This window comes from Chelon labrosus, assembly GCF_963514085.1.
Source record: "Chelon labrosus genome assembly, chromosome: 2".
Taxonomy (NCBI): domain Eukaryota; kingdom Metazoa; phylum Chordata; class Actinopteri; order Mugiliformes; family Mugilidae; genus Chelon; species Chelon labrosus.
Genome location: NC_140338.1, coordinates 33,688,878 through 33,712,286, shown reverse-complemented (window position 1 = coordinate 33,712,286; position 23,409 = coordinate 33,688,878). Strand labels below are relative to the sequence as shown.

General features: G+C 40.2%; 1 protein-coding gene across 1 annotated transcript; it reads right to left on the bottom strand.

The window, feature by feature from the left end:
* Positions 1-2,976: 2,976 nt before the first annotated feature.
* s1pr5b (sphingosine-1-phosphate receptor 5b) lies at positions 2,977-7,373 on the bottom strand. The gene is made up of 2 exons (XM_084554806.1): positions 7,078-7,373; positions 2,977-5,801 (listed from the first exon to the last, which is right to left on the bottom strand). The coding sequence occupies exon 2, from the start codon at positions 5,592-5,594 to the stop codon at positions 4,392-4,394; it is 1,203 nt and encodes a 400-aa protein (XP_084410932.1). The 5' UTR covers positions 5,595-5,801; positions 7,078-7,373; the 3' UTR covers positions 2,977-4,391.
* Positions 7,374-23,409: the final 16,036 nt, after the last annotated feature.

Sequence of the window (23,409 nt, the reverse complement as noted above, 5' to 3'; positions counted from 1 at the left end):
TTTAGAATCTTAAAATGCTGCTAATAAGCGTATGGCACACTAAACTGGAAATAAATCCACCAGGTGTTGAAACTCATCAATATTCAGTTCTCATATATTTCTGATAAAAGTCTGAGCAATAATTTTATTCGGTCCGAATAAAATGATTTCTCGAGCTTCCAGGCATCCGTTGCCGCGTCTCTTCGCTCTCACCGCCTGCGAGTCGCGCGCCTCTCTGGCAGAGCGGCGGAGAGGCAGAACTGGCCACCGTATGATAGCGCGGAATACTGCCGAAAAACCAATTGGACTGTAAACAAACGGACGCTGAAATGCAATAATTAAGATAATAACGTTAATGGTAGCTCGTCAGACTACCAATGTAACTGAACGTTACGAGGGCATTTTATTTTATTCCACACATAGAATCGAATTCTATGTCTGAATATGACTCCATTGACCCGTTTCACTCGCGTTGCTCCTCCGCTTCTACCTTCACTTTCCCACCGCATGCGTCAGGGGAGGAGGGGAGCGTCAACGGTCAGGCAGGGGGAAGCGGGTGGGACTTTGGAGGGAGGCGGCGTTGTTCATGTTCAAATTTTTACTAAATTCTGTGCAACATGCCAGAAAGTTAAGAATTGCTTTAAATAAAATGACCCATTCTATGGTATACTAGGCCTACTGCCAGTCTGGCTAAATAACAGCAAATAGTCGTAGATACAAGTCTAGACTCAGCCCTCACTTATAATTCCCCAGTTGGATGATTATGCTGCTCCCACTCTGTGCAAAGATCTATTCATATGAATTAGGTGAGGTTAACCGTGGGCACCTCTAAACTAGTAGCCTACTATGATATTCTGTCCAGTCTGTTCTCTTCGCATCCATAACTGTCTGGCTTATTAGACACCAAATAGAATGGCGCACCAGACTGTCAGGTCTGCAGAAAAGATCAGTGGTGTCAGCCTGCTGTCCATCCAGGATTTATAGACATCCAAAGTCTAACTGGTTGTTGACTAGACTTAACCTGTCTCAACTCGCTGCTGATTCTGGTAGAAAGGTGTCAGAATACACAGTGCATCGTTGTTGGTTGCATATGGGGCTGCATATCTGCACACCAGTCAGGGTGTCCATGCTGACACCTGTCCATCGCTGAAAGCACCAACATTGGGCACGTAAGCATCAGAACTGGACCATGAAGTAATGTTACAAGGTGTCCTGGTTTGACGAATCACTTTTTCTTTTACAACACATGGATGGGCTTCAAATTAGATCCCAAACTGAGTAGTACCTGTGGGAAGATTCACAGAGGCCCCTCTCTTCAACCCATAGGACCCAAAGGCCCCCACTAACAACATCCTGTTGTCAGACACCACAGGACACCCTCAGAAGGCCCATGTCCATGATGTGATGAGTCATAACTGTTCTCATTAGGTATGTACTTATTTATCCTGCTTAGATTGACACACATCTTTATCTAGTACATATCAGCTGTTCCTTTTTAAACTCTCACAGCACAGTGTTATCGGAGTCAAATTCCTTGTACGTCTGAAAAAAAATGGCCAAGTAAAGCTTATGCTTCTTGTACACATGAATAAAACTGCTTCCATACGATGCTCTATCATCAATTTCAACATTTACCTCCATATAGTATATACATGTTGGAGATCTCCATTTTCCCAAAGCTCTGCTGGAGAGAGAAAATGTACAGTGTGCATCTGTACATGTGTTTGTTGAACAAAGGAACTGTCAGTAGTGATCATGACAGAGGACTAATGGAAGGAAGCTGCAGGACAGGAATGATTCCACGCTCGTTGACCTCTGTCAGCAGGCCCAATGCTATTGGACAACATCTGGAGGAATATTCGCACCCATACAAAGCATTAATTAATTAATTAATTCATCTTCTGTAACCGCTTGTCCTGTGAAGGGTTGCGGGGTCTGCTGGAGCCTATCCCAGCTGCCATCGGACAAGAGGCGGGGTACACCCTGGACAGGTCTCCAGTCTATCGCAGGGCTAACACAGAGAGACAGACAACCATTCACACTTATATACACACCTACAGCCAATTTAGAATCACCAATGAACCTAACCAGCATGTCTTTGGACCCATACAAAGCATATTGAAGGTATTCCAGTGCCATGTGGTACCAGTTATTAAGAATGTCTTTGAGTCAAGGTTGTAGCAGAAGAGAAACAACTGTACAGTTTGTCCAACAGCTACCATTAGCTTTACTTCTGTATGATCACAAATATATGATCACCCTATTTTGGGTTAACTTTCTCTTGACTTTGGAGTTCATAGCTCTGCAGGGCATGGTTCACCTCACCCCAAGTTTTTTTTTTTCTTTCTTTTTAAAAAAAAAAAAAAAAAAAAATCTAAACGGCTCTTACCCACACGCCTAATCTTGTTTTATTGACTCCTGGTTTGCTAATCCCAAATTCAGTTAGCTTCATTGAGTCATCAGCGTAGGGGTTCAGATACTTATAGTATCATGCACTGTGAATTATTCAGTGCTGCAGTCAGTCTGGACAACTACAATGCAAATGTTTGCATTGTAGTTAAAACAAATGAATAGATGGTTGTATTTCAACGGTTTGAATGGTTTCACTACTTTGCAGTGCGTTTTTTTTTCTACAGAAGAAGAATATAGCTCCTTGAGAACAACCTTAAGGACAGCTGTATGACATTTTTCTTAGTGTGGACAGCAGTTCAGAGTGAAGTGATGGTCAAAGTCACCCATAGGTTGACATAATAAGGAAAAAGAAAAACTGAGTGTACAGAGTTCAATAAAAGATGCTTTGTGTGGTTCTTGAGCCAGTCTGAGAAAAGCAGAGCTTGATGTATGTAGGCCAATGCCATTACCAGATGTGAGACAAGGGGGCTGACTTCCTGTGGTACTTTTTACACAACTGCAGTCACACAAAAAGAAACACACACAGACACACTTTTGAATGTAGCACACACAATGAAAATAAACCCAAAACTCATTGGATTCATTTAAGAAAACATTTTATTCCTTTTACAAAAAGACTTTTCATGTTACAAAATAGATATAATTTACAATACAGATGATATAAAAACATTTTCAGAAATACAAAAAAATTCTTTACACCAATTTCAGTACAAAAAAAACACACTGCCTCCAACATCAACTATGCCCAGAGAGGCTGCACTAAAGAAACATCTGTATAAAAAGACTGACATAGAACTCATTTTATATTTAAAATAATTCAGTACCTAAAGCTAAGCCAGACATGTCCACGATGAACTGTGAGCAGAAGTACTGGAATGATTGCACTGTGGATCCGTCCTGGACTGATTACAAGATCAGACACATTCTTCTCTTTAAAACTCTAGATGCAGCTAGACAATGATGCATAATAACACCAACAACATTATTCACTTATTGAAGTATAAGTCTTAGACATAATATTTATTTGGCTTGTTTGGCTTACAAGTTATATATATAGCTGTGTTGGAGTTCAACTGTCAGAATAAAAATTAAACATTTTTTGGCACAGCTGTTTGTTCATGTTAAAAGTATGTTGAAATTTTGTTACTGTGTCTGTTTCACTGCAGGTGCTAGACTGACGTCTCAAAGAAACTTTCTATTCCATATCAGATAGGTTAAACATCTGTCAAATCAAAATAGTGGGGTTTTTAATTTTACGTCTTCCCTCCCACAGCTATGCCACAGCATGCTTCGCTGATCTGTGTTTGTAAGAAGTTTCCGGTGAGCATCACCTCCATCTTTCTTATCTGTCTGTCTCCCTGTAACTTTCCCCGCATCATGTACACAGACATGGTCTTTGTGAATATATCTGAACAAATCTTGTGCACCATCAGTTGAACCAGAAAAATCCAGGTGTCTGCAGATGCATAGATTTTTCACTGCAAGGGTTGGGCTCATTTGTGCTGTATTTAAGGCACTTACAGTCTGGGAGAGAATATTATGTTTACAGTTTTTCAGTCTTGACAGTCTTTGAGTTTACAGGTGACTTCTTCAGAGCTTTGACACAAAGACTTTAGTCCACGGTTTCCATTCATTGTGATATTTCAGTGCAAATTAGTTAAGGAGACACATTACTATCATCATACTCTTAAAAAAGTTTGTTGCTAGTTCACATTTGCATGGCATTCATTAGTCCTATGGGTTTTAATATGGTAACAACATTTAATAATGAAATTTACATAATTATATTGTTGTAACTGCACCACATTTGACTTGTCAAAGTTTATCTTAACATGAATGCATCATGTGCCTATTATATTTCGTACACCCCTCTCTTTCTGTCTTTCTGTCTCCAGATTTGAGAATGCCACAACTGTTTTCCCATGGAGGCTTTGCTACATGTCCTCTGTTCAGTGAAAAACCCATTCACACTTTTGGGCTCAGTTATTCAGTCTATGTCCTTATGACTTGAAGAGTTTGGGATAAAGAGCTTTAATTGGAGATGGAGTTGTGATAACGTTCCCAGAGGAAATAGTCGTCTCCAGTCCACCCTCTAACTTCTGGGATGCCACCTCAGTTTTACTGAAACTGCACTCCAGGAATGGCATCCCAATCCTTTTCACCTGTCCATCTCTGGTCATCAGACATGGCCGACAGAGCAGCCTCAGAATGGCTCTCCTCATGTCCTTACTGGTTAGAGTATAGATGATGGGGTTGAGGAGCGAGTTGATCATTGCTACTCCAAGGAAGTAATCAGCCTTGTAGAGTAGGGGGCAGCCGAGGGTGGGGCAAAAAAAATCCAGCAAGAGGAGAATGAAGAGGGGCAGCCAACAAGCGATGAAGACACCCAGCACAATAGTGACAGTCTTGAGGAGAGCAATGTACTTCTGTGACTTCCTCGCCAAGCCTTTCCTCATGCTGCCTGACAGGCCCAGCCGCTGGCGCTTTGTGTTAGTGCGAACGATACGGAAGACCCGAACATAAAGGATCACGATGGCCAGGAGCACTGCACTAAACACAGACACACAGCAGAGAATGTAGCTTTTGGCATAAAGTGGGAGTACTGTTGAACACTGGTCCAATCTGTGGATGCAATTCCATCCTAAAATTGGGAGGACCCCCAAAAACCCTGCCAGTGCCCAACTTGCTCCGATTAGTGTCAACATTCGTCCCCGCTTTGCCCCATGATATGGCCTCATAGTCACCATGGTGACGTGGCGTTCAATAGCAATGGCAAGTAGACTAATAATAGACGCAGCCAGGGTGATGAAGACCCCTCCCTCCCTGAGGAACCACAGCACTGGCGTCAGTTTCAAAGTATTTGGTCCTGACATGATGATATTGGCCATGTAGGTAATTCCAGCCAGCAGGTCCGATAGAGTCAGGTTTCCCAGAAGGTAATACATGGGCAGGTGGAACTTCTTGTTCCTCCAAATGGTGATGAGAACCACAGCATTTTCCAGGACAATGAGGACACACACCACCAGGAACGCAATGCCCTCAGGTTTGAGTCCTTCACGGTAGCGATCTTTCTGCAGCTTGCCAGTATAGTTGTAATGTTCCACAATGACAGAATTATTCTGGTACTCATAGAAGAACTGCAGGTAGCCGAAAGATGAGGGAATAGGGGAGGTGGGGATTATGGCCGTAGTGGAAGCCTCCATGCCTGATGTTGCTTTTCTTCTCTTGCACCTGCAGTCAGTAGCTATAAAGTCATTTTTGGACACACTAACAAATGCCAGAGCTCCTTCAATAAATGGAGGAATTACACGAAGTTGAAGCAACAACCATCCACTGGAATCCCTAGATGTTTTCTTTTTTTGACCAGTAGACGGTGCTGTTGAACTCTGCCAGCTTAGAGTGGCCTGGTACTGCAGAAAGACATGAAAAACAGCATAAAAACAATGGAAAGAAAGGGTGAAGAGCCACAGACATCTGCAACTTCAACAATTTCTAAGGATTCACTTAAAAAAGGCACACTTTTAAACATTTTAACATTTTAAACAAGGTCATGGGTAAGTTACGTTACACTGCCATTTAACCACATAGATGAGTCAAAATTCATGAATCATAATCAAGTGTAGACAGGTTACTGTGTATGATCACTGGACCTGAAAACATTAAGAACATTGTGGTTGATAAGTTCAATGCACCGGCTATTCTTTTGAATGTGAACTATGATAATATGTAATCACGAACAGCCGTGACTAAAGTGCAGAGGGATCCTTTTAATGTCAAACAAACATTTAGTTTTTCCAGTCATGTTTAAAGTGTGTGTCAGTCACAGTAAGGTTGTTAGACAAGAACCATAACAACATGTGTGCTTGATTTGGCACACATGCAGCGGATTTTCACAGTGTAGATGAGGTATGTTTGAAGCCCCTAGCCACATGTTCGTGCACACACACACACACACACACACACGCAAATACACACACATGCAAATAGACTTTAAACCTTCAATGTGCAAGAAAGCACATCCAAAGTATATGACATCTACAAACTTTAATCATCTGGGTTTCCACTGTGGGCTGATCGGGGTGATTTGAGGCGCATTCCTTTCTGTCTCTTTTAAGTGATGGAATGTTTTTCTTTCTTCTAGAGTCACATGTTAACATTTAACTAATGGAGACTCAAACCCATTCAATCTGTTGCCAAGAATTCAAATATGAGTTGTCCATATCAGCACAAACGTATTGAGTCCTTCCATAACACAGGTTGGATCCACACCATGAATGAAAATGTGAATAGCCATTGTAAATATGTATTTAAGAATCAAATTATCCATGAAGTTGCACGGTTGACAGAATTAGTATTTTATGTTATAACTTAATGCATCAGCATTATTAAAAAAAATATATAAATAAATAAATATGACTTTGTAGAACTGAAGAATTTTGCATGACCTATTGTTTAAAATATAATGCCTATTTTGGTTTTGGTTTAGTTAAAAATTTTCTTTGCAGAAATAAACTGTCTCATTAAAGCAAAACTGATAAAACTAAAAACTTTATCATTATTTATTCTCTAGATTTTGTGTGATTTAAACATGCCACAACTGCAACCCAATGGAGAAACATTTAAACAAGTGCCAATAATAACATCATCTAACCCACTTGCATCAGACATGGGACATGAAAAAATTACCTTGGAATTGCTGTAGCGTTGCCTTTATCCCACATCTGTTCAGTCAGGAGAATCCAAACAAGCGCACAGAGTAAGTCACAGTCAAACTGACAAGGCAGAGGGAGTGAGACCTTAGTTGAAACATGCAACAGCTCAGGGGGTTGGTCTTAAACCAAACTGTTGCTCCCCCTCACATTCTCTCTCGCTTCCTCTCTCACACTCACACAAAGACGTTTGAGAGCATGCACACACAGATGCATGCAGCTTCTTAAAATCTGTTCTGGATGAGCGAAAGATGAGGAGAAACCGGAGCGATCATTGTCTTTCATTGATGGCGGTCACTGTAATCAGTAACTCCAAATACACAACAGTTGTAGAGACTTTGCATTTCAAAGTTTATGGTATGATCAATGGGGAAAATGTGAAATATAAACAGCTGCTGGTATTATCATGAAGACTCTCCTCTTCAAGCAATCACAAATCTGCATCCTATGCACAAGCAACAGACAGTGTGTTGGCTTTAAAGATCACAGCCATTGTCAGTTTGAAACATAATAAAATAATTGTCAACATTAGGAAGTGCAATGACAACAAAAAAGTAACAAAATCAAGAGAAGAAGTGTTCATTTTCATGTGTCTGAAATAAGCACTGCTTTGCAGCATTCCCGAGAAATCGAAGGTTCATAAAACTTTGCAGCTTCTTTGCTGGAAGAACCCGTTCAGAAAATAAATGGCTCACTATCAATCCACCCTGAGCTAGGTGAAATGTAGACACTGAAAATTAGTATGTCTGGAGTTCTTCTGTATGTCAGTTTAGTTTTCCCACGATTGTGTGTTCTCTAGTCACTTGTTCAGGGAAGTGAAGTGAATCTGATTCACATGGCTCTTGCCCATGATGACATCCCAATTCCTAGGAGCCTGTCAATGGGACTGCAGCATGCTTTGACACGCCTCGTTGGTTTACCTGTGAAAACTCCCCTGCAGGGCCTGCAGATGGCTTATCAGGACATAAACAGAGCATCGGCAGAGGTGAGAGTGACGCTGTATAAGCCAAATAAAAATTTTATTGGTTACTTGTGGGTTTCAGAGCCAGGGTTTGGGATGATGCACACATTGCTGTGGTAATTCTTGTACGCATTATGCAGCACATGCAGACTGTCTGAGCACATATGTGACTGAAACAACTTTCCTTGCCCACAGTGTTTTTTGACAGTTGGGAATCCTGGTCTTTATATGACAGCTCCTCTGATATATTATACTCCAGGATCTTACTATTCAAACAGAGGCTACTCTTTCTACTAAACCTGTTTGGGTTGGGATTACTGGGTTTAGCTTAAGGACCCTCTGGCTGATGTGCCTGTGTCTGGAAGTGAGCACAACATAATTATTTGTTTGTTTTTTCCTATCATCTCAACTTTTATCTTCGACTCTGACTGTGAAATGCTCCACATCTACATTTTTTGTTTGTGCCAGCACAATGTCAAGTGTGTGCCTTTCAGGCTCCTGATAAGGCCAGTTTAATATGACTGTTGACATACTGACACACATCAGTGGATCAACAGTCACCTGAGGCAATGTATTGAAAAAGCCAGAGCTCAACAGTTGAAATGGCATCAGCGAAAGTCATTGGCTGAAATCAACTTCATCATCACATTAGACGAGATATTTGCCCTTTTGAGTGGGCTGACTGGGAGGCTAGTATATCAGCTTCCCAGTTGCTATCCTATTAACTGTGCATGCCTTTGCTGTGGGAGGCTAGTAAAGGACTTGAAGTTGGTCGCTGAACTTTCCATACTGATCTTGGTGCCTGTGCTTGGTTCTTTAAAGTGTGTGTAAATGTTACGCATTTCACCAACACTTCATGCTGTCTGCACTGCTGTGTGTAGGAGGGGTCCTATCAGGAGATCATTAAAGAGTAATATCCTGTCAGGTTAACACAGAGGCCTCACATCAAAGTCTAAAAGAGAGAAAAAAATGGTGTCTGACACCAAGGATGAGTAGTCTAACAGACAGACCATGGTGCACAGGAAGGAAAAGTTGTCTTCTTTTATCTCTTCTGTTTGATCATTTAAGGGTGACTCAGTCTTATCTGTGTTTCCGTCCTTCTTACTGTTTTTTTTTTTTCCTCTCTAAATTTCTCATTGTTTTTCATTTCTGTTATTCTTGTTGTTGGCCGTACACACCACTGCCATGCTGACTGCTTTCAGCTGAGCCAACTGGGTGTGGATGTAACACTGACTGGGACAGACTGGTTATGTTACCAACAGGACTTGTTTGTGGTGCACAATGGTTTATTTTTGGTGGACCACAGCCACCCTGTTGATTTGACTCTACCCAAAGAATGATGGCTTCTTTGAGCCGGCAGAGCAGACTAAGTTTCAGCTTTTGTGGTGTCACGACCTGTCAAAGGACGGACAAAATGTGGAGACCACATAAAGTAAATTTATTGTTTTGACTGGCAAGAAATATGGAGTCGGTAAATCAGTCATGTCTGTAGTGTGTGTTTGAGTGAGTGCTAGAATAGAAGAAAAGATAAACCAAAGTTCAACCAAACCAAAGCTCAACTTGGCTTGGTTAAGCCAAAAAATAGAGGGAGAGAGAGAGACTGCTCAGACACCTATAGATATAGCAATCACATCAACCCAGATGTCAGCCATCACTCCAAACGAACCACTCCAAAAACAGTAATTCACTAACAAGACCACACTTCAATAGATACAAGGAAGTTTATTTTGACCAAGTTAAGGGAAGAAAGGTAGGGGATGAGAGGGGTTAGATAAAGACAGATGTAGAGACTGATGATGGTCTTCTGATGTTCACATGGAGAACCCAGAGAGAGAGATTCAGGGTCGGGGCTTGTCTCTGTGTAGCTTGGCAGAGGTGTGGACTGGTTCCGGAAACCAAGTTCATTCATTCATCTTCTGTAACCACTTGTGCTGTGATTGGTCGCGGAGGGACTGGAGCCTATCCCAGCTGTCTTTGGGAGAGAGGCGGGGTACACCCTGGACAGGTCGCCAGTCTATCACAAAGAGAAAGGCCCCAGTTGGCCTGGATTTGAACCTGGAACCTTATTGCTGTGAGGCATCAGTGCTAACCACCACTGTTTTGCACCCTGAACCCAAGTTATAAAATTTAAATCAAATGAGGAAGGCCTGGAAGATGTCACAGTGGTAATATATTTCTATCTTTGATATTTCACATTCTGTGTTAAGAGACATGGGTAGGTTTATACTACCATTGGAAACTCAGGACCACCTATAGTTTAAGAGTTGGAAACAGGCATCACAGTATTTATTTCGGTTTGTGAAGGTGTATATTAGTCCACACATGAACCTGACACATATTTCTTCTCTTTGCAATAAACCTTTAAAATATCCCAGATGTTATCCCACAGCTTCAGCTTTTGCCTGTCAGACATTCATAAGGGTTGAGGTTTGGATAACCTAAGAGGCAAAGATATGAGTATGGCATAATGGGCTTTAAAACACCATCTAAATGGTCTCTGCCTGCCAAGTTCTCAACACTTCAGGATGGGGTCTCTCTGAGGCTATCGCACTGCTGACCCTCCTGCAATCTATCACCACTCAGTGCTCAGTCCTAATCCACTGATAAGTCAAATCAGACCAGCCAGACCAGGTCTGTGACGATAAGAAAACATTCCTCAATGCTTACAGTTGTGTCTCTTTCATGTCCTTGCTTTTATCTCACAGACATACACACAGCAACTGCAGATTAGTCTCTTCAAGCTCTCCTCTCCACATTTCCATTTAGGCCCACTGGTGTTTCCTTTCTAGTTTCCTATCCCTCAATGGTCTCAAAGCATAAGCTATGAAATTCCAGCCCACTCATCAGCATATAGTTTGTTTGGATTTACCAGACAAATGCAGCAGCGGGTTGTCAGAAAGGGGGTTCAAGTTATCTGGTCTTCTTCTTGCACAGTTGAGCGGTTGCTGGGAGATACAGTGAGAGGCAATGACCGATCACAATTAAGCTCTTCTCTTGCAGGAAATGGCCACCTATTGCTCCAATGACAGCGATAAGAGCAGATGATATCTTTGACACAAAGAACCCAGTAATGATGACTGTTTTTGTCCAGGCGAGGATTCCTGTGCTTGTACTGTCTCTACATCTGTTTTCTGTGTGTTCTGAGACATCTGAAATTATCTGTAGTTTTCATGCAGTGGTTTTCATCCTCAGCTGTAGGGGTGGTTCAGGTCAATGAGCACTCTATTGGTGATCCGGTATTTTTCTCTCGGCTTGGCTGTGTTTCAGCGCTGATGCTTTGTTGGGTGAGTGTGGCTGCCGTCTGGATGAGTTCAGTCCAGCTCTGGCAGACTGCAGGCCTAATGAGATCCAGATTTGAGAACTTTCTGGGTTTAGAGTGTGATAATGACACCCCTCTCGGCTCCACAGGGCTGTAACCATATCACTGAACCATCACAACGATGCGTTCATTCTTGCAAAGACAGAATTCACTTTCATCCCCAATCGAGGTTCACTCCCCCAAGGCATTTGTGAATTCGTTTCAACTTTTGTCAGTTAGAATTTGCATGTGCCCACTCTTTCACACATGTGTACACACATCTCTTTTTGCATGAAAGATTAATGGCTGACATAGATGTAACTGCCACACCTTAAATTAAATATATGACTTCAAAAGTACATGCTTTGCCTTCAAACAAAAAGTTACATTGCATGACTTACAGATAAATGTTTGTTACATTGTTACAGAGTTTTATATAGAGCGTCTATGGTTACATTCCCAAGTGCCAGGTGCCAGTCAATGTTGCGATATCTTAACCAGTTATGCTTAGTTTGCCAGAGCTGAATAAAAGGGATGTTGGCGAATGTGGAGGAGGCAGTTTCGGAGACTATGAGTGTATAGCAGTCATGGGATTTGCAACTCAGATACTCCTGACTGAAAAGAAACTCGGCCATCAGACGAGGGTTTACAGCCTAAAAGAGAAAGCAGCAAAGCAATAATATGTGTTTACCATCACCACGGCTTTCCCTGTTTGGACAGCGTTGAAAGAAGAGAAGGACGGTAGGCATGTGTTGATGTGCTTGGATAATTACTCTCATTACCAGAAATTAGGAGACAAAAGCTCTGATCTAAAATAATTTGCTTTCCCACCAAACTAATAAATAATGAGCATGATATGATAAATGAGCATTTTTTTTATATGCTTCCTGTCATGTTTCAAACCCAGAAAACATGACTGTTTTCTAAAATTTACATTTTTATAAGATTATCTGCCCTGCACCAAACACTGGAAAAATGTCTCATTTGTCACATTTTAAGATACTTTATTAATCCCAAACTGGGAAATATCCTAATGAGATAAACTACTGATTACTCTTGTTTGATATCCTCTGTCAAGTTCACACACATACAAGTTTTATCATCTATAATTTATTAATTTCAATCGATCTCGACTGCTTCTTAGATGCATTTTCATTGTTCAGACCAAACATCTCCTGGACCTGCCCAAGAGGCATCGTGTCAAAGTATATTTTCCCTGGGACTTGTTGTAGACCAAAACAAAGTTTGGAGAATTGTGAAATATGATCAGAAAAAAATACTCATACTTAATTCTTATGTTGTTTTGTGTCTAAGTGCAATGCAAAAAAAGATTCATAACAATACAATCAGTTGTGTGTTTACAGCTTACTGTGGTGCCCCAAAGGTTTAAAGAATTATTTAATACAGGTTTAACCCAAATTCATTTCATAGATGTTTTTAAAATTCATACTAAACAGCGCAATACTCTTTCTCCATATGTCATAAATGCAGTGGAATTATCTTCTGACACACTTCTACAAACACGCTCATACACATCTTTCCAAACACGTGAACGCACATAAATTCTGCCCTCATGGACCTCTCTAGAGACATGATGGTAATCAGAGGAGATGGGCGGACAAAGACGTTATAACCACACGGCAGCCATACGGATCCCTGCGGGAAGCTTGCTCGAAGGTTTTGTTGCCCGAGTGATTCCTGCTCTGTTTCTTTTTGACCCATTGAAATTCCATCTCTCTCTTGAAGAAAAAAAAAAAAAAGAGCAGTGGAAGCAAAAACCAGTAAGAATGTAAATGAATGCCAGATCTCCAAGTCTTGCCCTGTCTCTGTGTCCCAGTAATAATTTGTAAAAACGTGCAGCCATGATACTGATAAGGTGCATGAGACAAGCTCAGACCTGAATCAGTTTTCTGCTTTTTTTTTTGTTTTGTCTTCATTTTAGCCTTTTTTTTTTTTATTTGTCCTCTATTCACCTTGTTTCACACTGACTCTCTTCCCATGTCAGTATTCAAGAGGTGTTTGGTAAAGAGGCTCAGGCCCAGGGAAAATGGGAACAGTACCAATGCAGTCAACCAGACAGTAAGACTAGCGTGACTGGAAGTGATTTTTATTTCTTCCAGTGTTTATTCTTAAAGGGCATGTCCCACTCAAAATTTTAGCTAAACAATAAGGCACCGACATCTGTCCGATTTTATTTTTATTTATTTATTTTTTTACATGAGGGAGTGAATCTGAACTAGGTTTTCTGGTGCCAATTCAAACAGAAGATAATCACTTGAAGAGAAATAGTTTGACATTTTGGGAAATATGTTGATTCCGTGTCCGGAGTAAGATGAGATACCTTTCAAGTATGTGCCCTAAATATGAAGATGGGACGTGATTAGCTTAGCTTAGCATTAAGGCTGGGAAGAACCAGGAAACTACCTTCAAATGACATCAGAACAATACAGAAGAAACATACAAGATTTAATGTGTTAAGAAATTGAGTTAGATCTCGGGAGATTCTCTTGTTTAACCTATGCTATACTAAGCTTATCAAGTGCCAGCAGACTCTTTTAGTAACTTTACCATAAAAAACCTTGATATTTTCCATTTAGAATGAGTCTGACATCTCTGTTCTCTCTTCTGATATAATACAATACATAATGTATGCAGAATGCAGAATGCAGAATGCATAATGCGTTGGTTTCATGTCAAAATACATTATAGGAAGGTCAAGACTCCAGCAGCCCTTGTAGTATATGGAACAACTTTATTAGGTTGATGCATTTCGACTTGGACCTTGAAAAAGTGTTAAATGCAAAAAGCGATCCACATTTCGCCCTGCATGTTTTTTAGATGATAGACACTCTTAGCAACAAAATGACTGGCCTTTTTCTCAAAATGTCAAACTTTATTATAGGACGTTCAGTTCTAAAAGTTATTTTGGTGTCTCACATGTCAACCTAAAAAATACAGTATCTCAGCCTCTTCTAGCAAATAGAAAACAACTATGTTTGTGAATGTTTGGGATTGGATTTGTATTACTGTTTAATGGCCTTTTCAGTCCTGTTCCTGTTTTGCTCAACTACACATGCCAAAAAGTTAATTCAAAACATTGCTGAAACACATATTTGCCAGAATCAAAGCGGCCAAATGCAGCAACAAGCTAAACATGTGTTTTAGATCTGATATTGTGAGTACATTTGGCATCCTGCTGTCTGATATGTGTTGTTGTGCATACATTACTTTGGCTGCACTCCCATATAAGCCAACTTGTTCAGTCATACACTAGAAGGTATTATCAAAAGAAATGGCAACAGATAACTGAGATAACTGTCATATCTTACACTGCTTGGTTGCCAATTGATGCTCGAGATGAGAACAGAATGAGGTAAATGGCAGGGGAAAACATTCAATTAAAGAACTCTTCATGCTTACATCCTTTTAATGATTTAATAGATTTATAAAACACATATTGTATTGTGTAAATCTTCATGTATGATCTCTCCTCAGCAGGTTTGTTTTGAACAACGCTGCGTCTCTTTCAGTGAGCCCATTAGTGAAAGTCGACGCTCTGATCTCATCCAAGCTCTGCAAACAATTATGTGGGGTTCTGAGAAATTTAAATGCAGAAACGTAATGTCTTCCTTGGTTTCTGAACCTCTTCGTCTGTGTGTCAGTTATTCATCTTTTTCTGCCCCTTCCACCCCACCATCACTACCACCTCCCCTCCTGCTGAAACCACATTTCCAAGCTGTTTGTTCCATTTCAAGCACTTAGATGTCAGGTCAAAAGCATGCCAGCAGCTGGGTTCTGTTTCAGTTCAAGTTCAGTACAGGTTTCAGCAAATGGTGTATCATGAGTACCATGGCAGACTATACACAAATACAAACCAGCTGGCCCCTTCAGCTAATTTGCTCTATGGCGAAAAAAGTAAGAAATGCAAAGGTAATTTGTTTGAAAGGTGTTCTCAGTGTAAAAAAGAGTTTCCACCTTGAGCGTTTGCAGCAGCAGAATAATCACACTGTCCTGCACATTTACATGTGCTGGCATGTACGTTCACACACATACCCACTGGGGACTGGGGTAAATTCTTCAATAATCATGTACAACTCCTCAGTTTTTAGGCAAAGACTCTTTTGCCCTCACAGTTTAGTAGATCAGAAATAGAGCCAGCGGACAGCCAGAGGGGACAGAAGAAATCTCCAGAGGCACAAAGTTTCCAGTCAAACATTCCTCTGTAGAAAATGTGAGTTTCTTATGTGTTTAACTGTAATAAGACATCTGATTAAACAGTTTTCCTTTGCACTTTTCCACTTAAAAAATCAGTTACTGCTCTTAGTTGTTCAGCAGCACACTGCTACTATCAAAGTTGTCAAGTTAAGTCACAGAAGAGGTTTCAGATCAAACAATGGTCTTGAGGCTCATTTGCTCTGATTAAACATCCAGGCTTTGAAGTGATTACTCATCAACCCTACAGACTATCTGGCTTATTGTAAGCTATGCTCAAACAGAACTTGCAAATTCATGTCAGGGTGTTTTCTGGAGATGTCAAATAAGCAAGGCTTAATTACCAGGACATATTGTAGTTATGAAAGGACACAGAAGAAATAAAAAAAATTGTTTCTGTAAGAATATTTCACCGTCATTGTAATATAACTGCGGCTACGTGCTTGGACAAGCAGATACAGTGTGTTTATGAGATATTATCAAACTCTGTGGGACACCAGTTTTAGTTCAGGGGAATTTTGATAGCTTTGTTGGGAACAATAAAGTCGAAATCCCATATTTAGTATTTGTGCATAGTTGTGTGTCAGTAGCAATCATCAACGTGGGACAGCAAAAATCAGTGTGACTCTGAGTTTCAGCTCCATGTCTTATTTTGGTGTTTTGTGTGGGGCCGTTTCAGGAGGGAGGGTATTATCTTAGTTTTCCCAGTGACTGATAGGCCTCATTGTTTAAGGAAGCATAACTATATGAGCAAATGGGCAGCATACGGGTCCAAAATGAGTCCATGGGCCCCTGTAATGGTCAGCCTATAACTGCTGAAGCTTGGTGAAAGGGTGGATAGTGTCTTTGTTTGCTGCTATAAACTATTTTACTGTCACCTAACACTGTGCCAAGTCTGTGTTTGCAAGGTCCTCCATGTATAATTCTAACATTGAAAAGGACTTTTGACATGTGGAGGAGAAGCTGCAAAAAGAGCCAGGCGAGATGGATTTCACAAGTTTCCTGATGGGCCTCTGACATTCCCACTGGGACTTGTCATCTGGGAACTTTCTCCTTCACCCCCCTCTCAAAGTAGGATGTCCAGAGCAATTCAGAGAGATAGAAGAACAGAATAAGGAAGAAGGAAATAGATGAATACTAAGAAAGTCACTTTGAACAAGAGAGGAAGGGAAAGCTGGACAGAGACAAAGCAGAAAACACCAACAAGGATTATGATGTACTGATTTAAACACAAGCCAATTGCATATGACTTTCCCCCTGCCTCATACATAAAACAGCTTTGATGAAAACATGGAAGAGATCTGTAATTGTTTCTCTCACAGCAATAGCCAGGAAAATGCCTGGAGAGAAATTGCACTCTTCTTTTAAGTTTGTTTAGACTACAGAGCAAAAGATCCTCCGTAATTCCTCATGCTGTCCATGTGTCGTTTCTTCCTCTATAACCTAAACCTTCTTCTCTCTCTGATTATCCTTTGCTCTGTTTTTTACTCCATGTATTGAGCTTGGAGTTGAAATGGCAGCTCTTCCACATCTGTGCTTATGTTTAGTCAGGAACACAAAAATTCTTCCCTTTGCCAATCCTTTGCTGTCCATTTCACTCAGCGTACTCATGAATCCTCATGCCAGCATCAGCACTTATATTTTGTGTTTTGAGGACCTCTGCATTGTCGAACAGTGCCTGAAACCTTTCTTACACAGGAACTGGGGGGCTGCATTTGGAAAGGTTTGTAATTTCCATACAGACAAAAGCATTCTCACTATATGCAGTATTATGTCAGGTATGTGGAGATAATGAATCGTGCTGAATCTGAATTCTCCTCTATTCAACTTTCATCAGCTTTGGTGTGCTCAGACCAAGCAGCCACCTCTGGGGCTGAAAAATGAAGCCAACATGGAAGTGCGATTGCATGAGCGGCCAGTTTAGGCTTGATCCAGAAGGGAATCCATCCCAGTTGACCCTTACATTAAAATGACAGCAGGAACAAACATGTTTATTGCCTGGTAGAAAAAAATATTTTGGTCCGATTAGTTCCCCAAACATGACAATAGCGTAGGGAGTTCTTTTTTCTAAAACTTAACTGCTTCAAGGTTTCAAAATCTCTCTTTAGGAAAGATATGGCCAATGTCATTGAGTGTTCATCCATCAAATGCAACACTATAAATACCTTTGAGACTGTTTAATAGTCCATCTTTATTACATTGTTCCCTTCTTTATGATAGCAAGTTTTTCACCTTTTTTGAATGAGGCCTTGTTTGAACGAGGCCTTACAAATAAAAACACTCAGTTGACAACTAAGTCAGACTAGTTTATTTCAAGCATGCCCCAACCCTTACTCTCTTAATCCACAAAGTATCACATACTCTGCTTTTACCAAAATACCTTTTGTTCTTATGTCAGTCTCTTTTCTGCAGATAACAGGGGAATTTAGATAAGCAGCCACGTCACCAGCAGATGCAGAAATTGGAAAATAGAACAAAGAATAAAATTAAATGGAAATCATTGGAAAATAGGAATAAATATATTCAAAATATGTCTGACTACCTAAGCCGGATGTTAACACATGGTGTAATGATTGTATTACATTCATTTTGAATGGAAAAGAAAAGTATTTTTAAGATTAGTACTTCTCCATCCAGTCCAGTGCAAAGATGTGTTTTGCCAGTAATATCTGGATTGAGTCTCATGGAAACAGAACACAGCTGGTGACCAAATCTCCCTCCAGGCTATTGCCCAACACCCCAGCTCCAGGACAGCTGACAATTTCATGCCCATTTCTGGACAACTCTCTTAGGCTTATGTTTCTTTCAGAATATTTTAATGCAAACACTGCATTATGCAGACTATGAGAATCACAAAGTATGAAAACATAGGCTCAACACATCAGTTCAGAGGGTACCCCAAACTCCTGATACTCTGGTCAGACATGTCATGCCAGCAGGACACGGAAGAGTGATTAAATGAACAAAGCAGATTACATCTCCAGGCCATGTTTATGTATGTTTCCAACCGGGACTACTTGTTTGCTTTGGTTCTGGTTCAAGTACTCCCCAAATGCAGATCTAAATTCCTGATTGGCCCTTATAAAGATACACACTCTGCCATGTGTGACGTTACAAGTTACTCCAGGGAATTGTGGAGGGGAGGAGGTCTGCTCATACCTTTGGCCCACTTACTTCCATTTAAATATGTTGAGGTGTGTTTTTTTTTTTTCTACGAGACTGTGTGCGGTTTCAGGACGAGGAGGCAGGCAGAGTCATGGACTCCAAAAACCATAAAGTACATTAACTTCATACCCCCTTGAGTGTCCGAATCCAATTCCTGAAGCCCCCAGAGCAAGCAATAAGATTATGGTGGCAAGGAAAACTCCCTTTTAACAGGAAGAAACCTTCAGCAGGACCCAGCTCATATGGAGGGACCCATCTTGAGGTCAGCTGAGTAGAGACAGAAAAAAAGATAGAAGAGAGAGGATAGGATAAATGAGATAATCATACATCTGTCATAGATGGACACACCTGACTAAAGTGTACATATAGAATCTGATCGTGATACAAAATATGGCTGATGATGTTACATAACAGTTTGATAATGAATATAAATAAAACTGCTAGTGACAGCTATAGTTCCACTACAGCTGATTTAGCTGCTATAATGACTGAATATATGAGAAGGAAGATTGAGAGAGGGACACACAGCTATTAACATGTTATACAGAAGTAGTACACAAATGCATGAAATGCACTCCTGTTACACCCTTCATCCCACCCTCAGGTCTCTGTGTTAATCTTTTTGTTTTCCTCTGCTTTGGCTCTTAAAGGCCACATTAACATTAATTTGATCAATTAAACTAGAATGCGTGAAGGGTTAGCACATTGCCACTCTCTAGCCAAATGTGTAATTGAGCTAATAGCAGCTGTCCAAGCCGGATCTTATAACACATTCACATGTTCCATTAGGAGCTGCACTCGCGAGCCAGCGGTGGAGTGACTGGCTCCAGATGTTCTTCACAGCTCTGAAAACAGCCTCACAGGATGCAACAGCGGAGGTGAGGAGATGTGTTTTCTGTCACTAAAGAAGGATAAGAATGATCCCTGGTGATTCTAAATGCCCTGAAAGGAGCTCTACGTTTACCAGGTTGGAGCACATTGGGCTGTATTTAATCCGACGGCCTTTCTTCGTCAAATGTTCATGAGTAATCATGTCCTATGAGCTGTCCAAATGATAACACGATCCACGATTTTGTTATTATATTTTGGTTATGGGAAAGTGTGCGCTCTGGTTGTGATTAAGCCAAGTGGTGGAACGATATAAACAACTCTGGGTAGATCAAGAACAACGCTGATCAAGAAAAATGGAAATCTATCTCTGCATGTGCTTGTCCTGAGGGGATTACAGCAGTGTGTGAATGTGCCAATTGTTTGTGCTGAGAAATTGGCATCTGATTAGCATCACATCAACTCCTGTTGCAGTGTGTTGCCTGCAAAAGTTGGCCAAAGCAGACAGCTGTGTTCTCATGGGAGAGTCATTATGTTTGTCGCTCTATTCATGCACTTCAAGTTGAATCAAGTTTTTAAATTTCCATCATGACTCAGGATTTCTTTTTTTTTTTCTTTTCTTTTTTTTTTTTACAGCTGTGTAACACTGTGAACTCAGCCTCACTACTCCTCCAGCAAAGATGAAGGTGGTTAGTTATGCATTTAATTGATCATATTGATCTTATAGATTGGTCTAATTCTTATTTTAGTTGCCTCTACAGTATAGTTACTGAACTGTTTATAGGGGATGCATAATGCTGAGCTTTTAGTACAGGAGTCTCCAATATCTCTGTTGTGCTGGTTCTAGATCTCCCACTACACTCTACTAACCAAGAATTTTTATATATTTATTATATTTATCCCAATATCTGCCCCAGTTTTACATGGCATTATATGCATGTCATATTGTTTTAGTACTTTATTTGCATTTATAATCACTGGATAGTTATCACCATGCTGATGATTTGCTGCAGCCATGGTCTCTGTCTAATTTTAAGCATACATCCAAAACTTGTATGATGCATGAATGTTAAACCTGGAATTCCAAAAAGGACATTCTCATCTGGTTAAAATTATGACTTATTAGTGAGGACTCTGAACAACAAGTTATTGTTACTGCACCATGAAATTTAAATTTGAACAAATTGAATGTATTATGACACTACTGTGAAGGGGAGTAGCTAGAGCACTGAAGCTACAACAAATTAATTGCTTTTGGTTTCATTCTTTTGATATTTTAAATCACCTGCACCATAAGTTTTGGTAGATTTTGGCTGGCTTTGGTGTAAAACAAGTTATAGCAACTTAGAGAGAACCAGACAACACTATCACACCCTCACTGCTTTATGTAAACAGCTTTTAAATATCACAAGAAAGCAAACTGTGCCCCATTGATCAGAAATGTCTGATCAGTAAGAACAAATACAGCAAAAATATGCCTCTTCTTACACAATCCTGAATTTCAACCGATGTGTTCATACATATAACATTTCTTCTGATCCATAACTTACTTGGCAGAAGACACTGAATCAGTTAAGTAAAATTACAGAATATCATTAGTAAAAATGATCACATGCAGGATGACCCTGTATGTCTTTTACTAGTATTTCACTGAATTATTAGTGTTGATGTATTATTATATAAGTGGTAATGTGTTTTTTCTGTGATATTTCAGTAATCCAATGTTTTGTATGTAAATGTTTAGCATCATTAACTATTGCTGTAAGATAAATGTACCTTTTTAATACAAAATCTAAGTGCTGATGCTGGCATGAGCATTCATGAGTAGACTGAGTGAAATGGACAGCAAAGGATTAGCAAAGGGAAGAAAACAATGACGTAGAAGTGTGGAAAATTGTGGAAAACCAAATAGTATGTATAATCTTTCTCAAACACAAATGTCACAGAAATATAGTAAATTAAATCCCAAACGCGACACCAGGACACTGGTTACTTTCTACTCAGTTTCAATGTGGAGGTTTCTCCTATGTCAGGCAATGTGGGTTTTACAAGCCTATCTTCTCATCTGTGTCTGGTTAACACTGGTTGTGTTCTCTTGTGGTATTGGCTTATGTGGCTCTGATCTCTACAGCTAACTGCTCCTTAAGCAGTCAACTCAACTATAAATCTTAAATTTTAAGCCAATCTTGAATCTAGAGAAGGGTTTTGCCACATCATAGTTTAAGCAATAGGTAATTGGCGCCTGGGGAGTTTTTTAATGACGCAGTCATCCGGGTGGCTTATGTTCTTAATGATGCTAATGTGGTTCGCATCTGCTTGCTGAGACTAAAACACATGCAGTTTGATGAAGGACTGAACGCAACGTGTTTCATGTAAACAAGCGGTGAAGCACAGAAAACAGCAGCATGCTCTATGATCACTTTCTTTCTGTCTCTCAAAGGACTTTGACACCTTTTATCTGTTTATACCGTGGATGTTTCTCAGACTGTGTCTAAACAAAGTAAAGCTCATTCAGCTAACATATCTGGAGCAAGTGGCTAGGTATATGCAAAAGACAGATAAACAAAGAGGCTTTATATAAGCTTACACTCAGCAGTGACACAATGCAAACAGAAACTGATTTAGACAGACAGCTAGCCTCTTTCACTACTTCAACTCCCTCAAAGTGTTTCTTCTCACTCCCTGCAAGAGTAAGCACATTCTGAAAACAAAGGGAGTGACACTGGGCCAGTAATGACCTTTGACTCAGACCGATGTTAGAGAAGGGAAAGGAATCATAATGGCTTCACACGACCTGTGGTTTACATTAACAGCACTCTAAGTAATCCAAATTTACGTGGTGGCTCTTTAATGACGTGAAATTAATGTCAAGCATATAACATGCTACTTGACAGACAAGTGACTGCACAGTCTTTAGGGAATGTCACATCACCTGGTAATGAGCCCTTCAGAAACACATTAGAGAGAGAGAGAGAGAGAGAGAGAGAGAGAGAGAGAGAGAGAGAGAGAGAGAGAGGGAGACATTCCCTGCATTCCCGCTGCAGCGTCAGTCACTGCTCTTGAGGCTATGGTTAAATCTTATTATTGGCAATCTAACAGATATTTGTTTGAAACCTCAATTGTAAATTAAACAAGCCAGTCATTCATAGCATGGCCCACCCTGGACCACAGACCCAAATGTTTTACAGATTTTTTCAAAAGATTGCAGTTGTCCAGTCAAACTGTTGATGAGAAAGTAAACTGAAACATTTGACCTGAAAACTCATGGTATGTCCTTTCCAGTTTGTTGCAGTGATACAGAACGTTTGGATTGTTTCTATTTAAATACAATTGCCACACTTCATATGATTTGATTCGTGTAACCATGAAGAAATATGTTCGTGTTCAGCTTTACTGTGGGTAAAATGTGCTTGAATTATTTATTTGCATTTCCCAGATACTTCACAGTAGGAATATGTAAGATTTGTTGCTGGGACTGTACATGTGGATGCTAGTTTATAGATATGTATGATGACATGAAACATCATATTAGCTGAGGTTTAAAAGGCTGATCACTGCAGCACCATTTTGTGGAAAAAATGTAACTCTCTTTCACAGCTTTGGGTAGCACTGACACGCAAGTCTAGCCTGTCAAGGTATACTTTGTCGCAAAGCTTTTAACCCCAAAACACAGCGGCAATGCAGCCACTTCCAAAGGATAGTGGATTTTTCCATCTATCTTTTCTTACTGGCACTTACAAAACCATAACTTCAGCTTGCAATGAAAAAAAAAAAAAAAAGATTAAAGTGACCAGTGAGCTAATCTTTTCTGTAATATGAGATGTTAGTGATGCAAGCTGTAAGGC

Coding starts and splice junctions, on each gene's coding strand:
- s1pr5b (XM_084554806.1), bottom strand. CDS start 5,594: ATGGAGGCTTCCACTACGGCCATAATCCCCACCTCCCCTATTCCCTCA.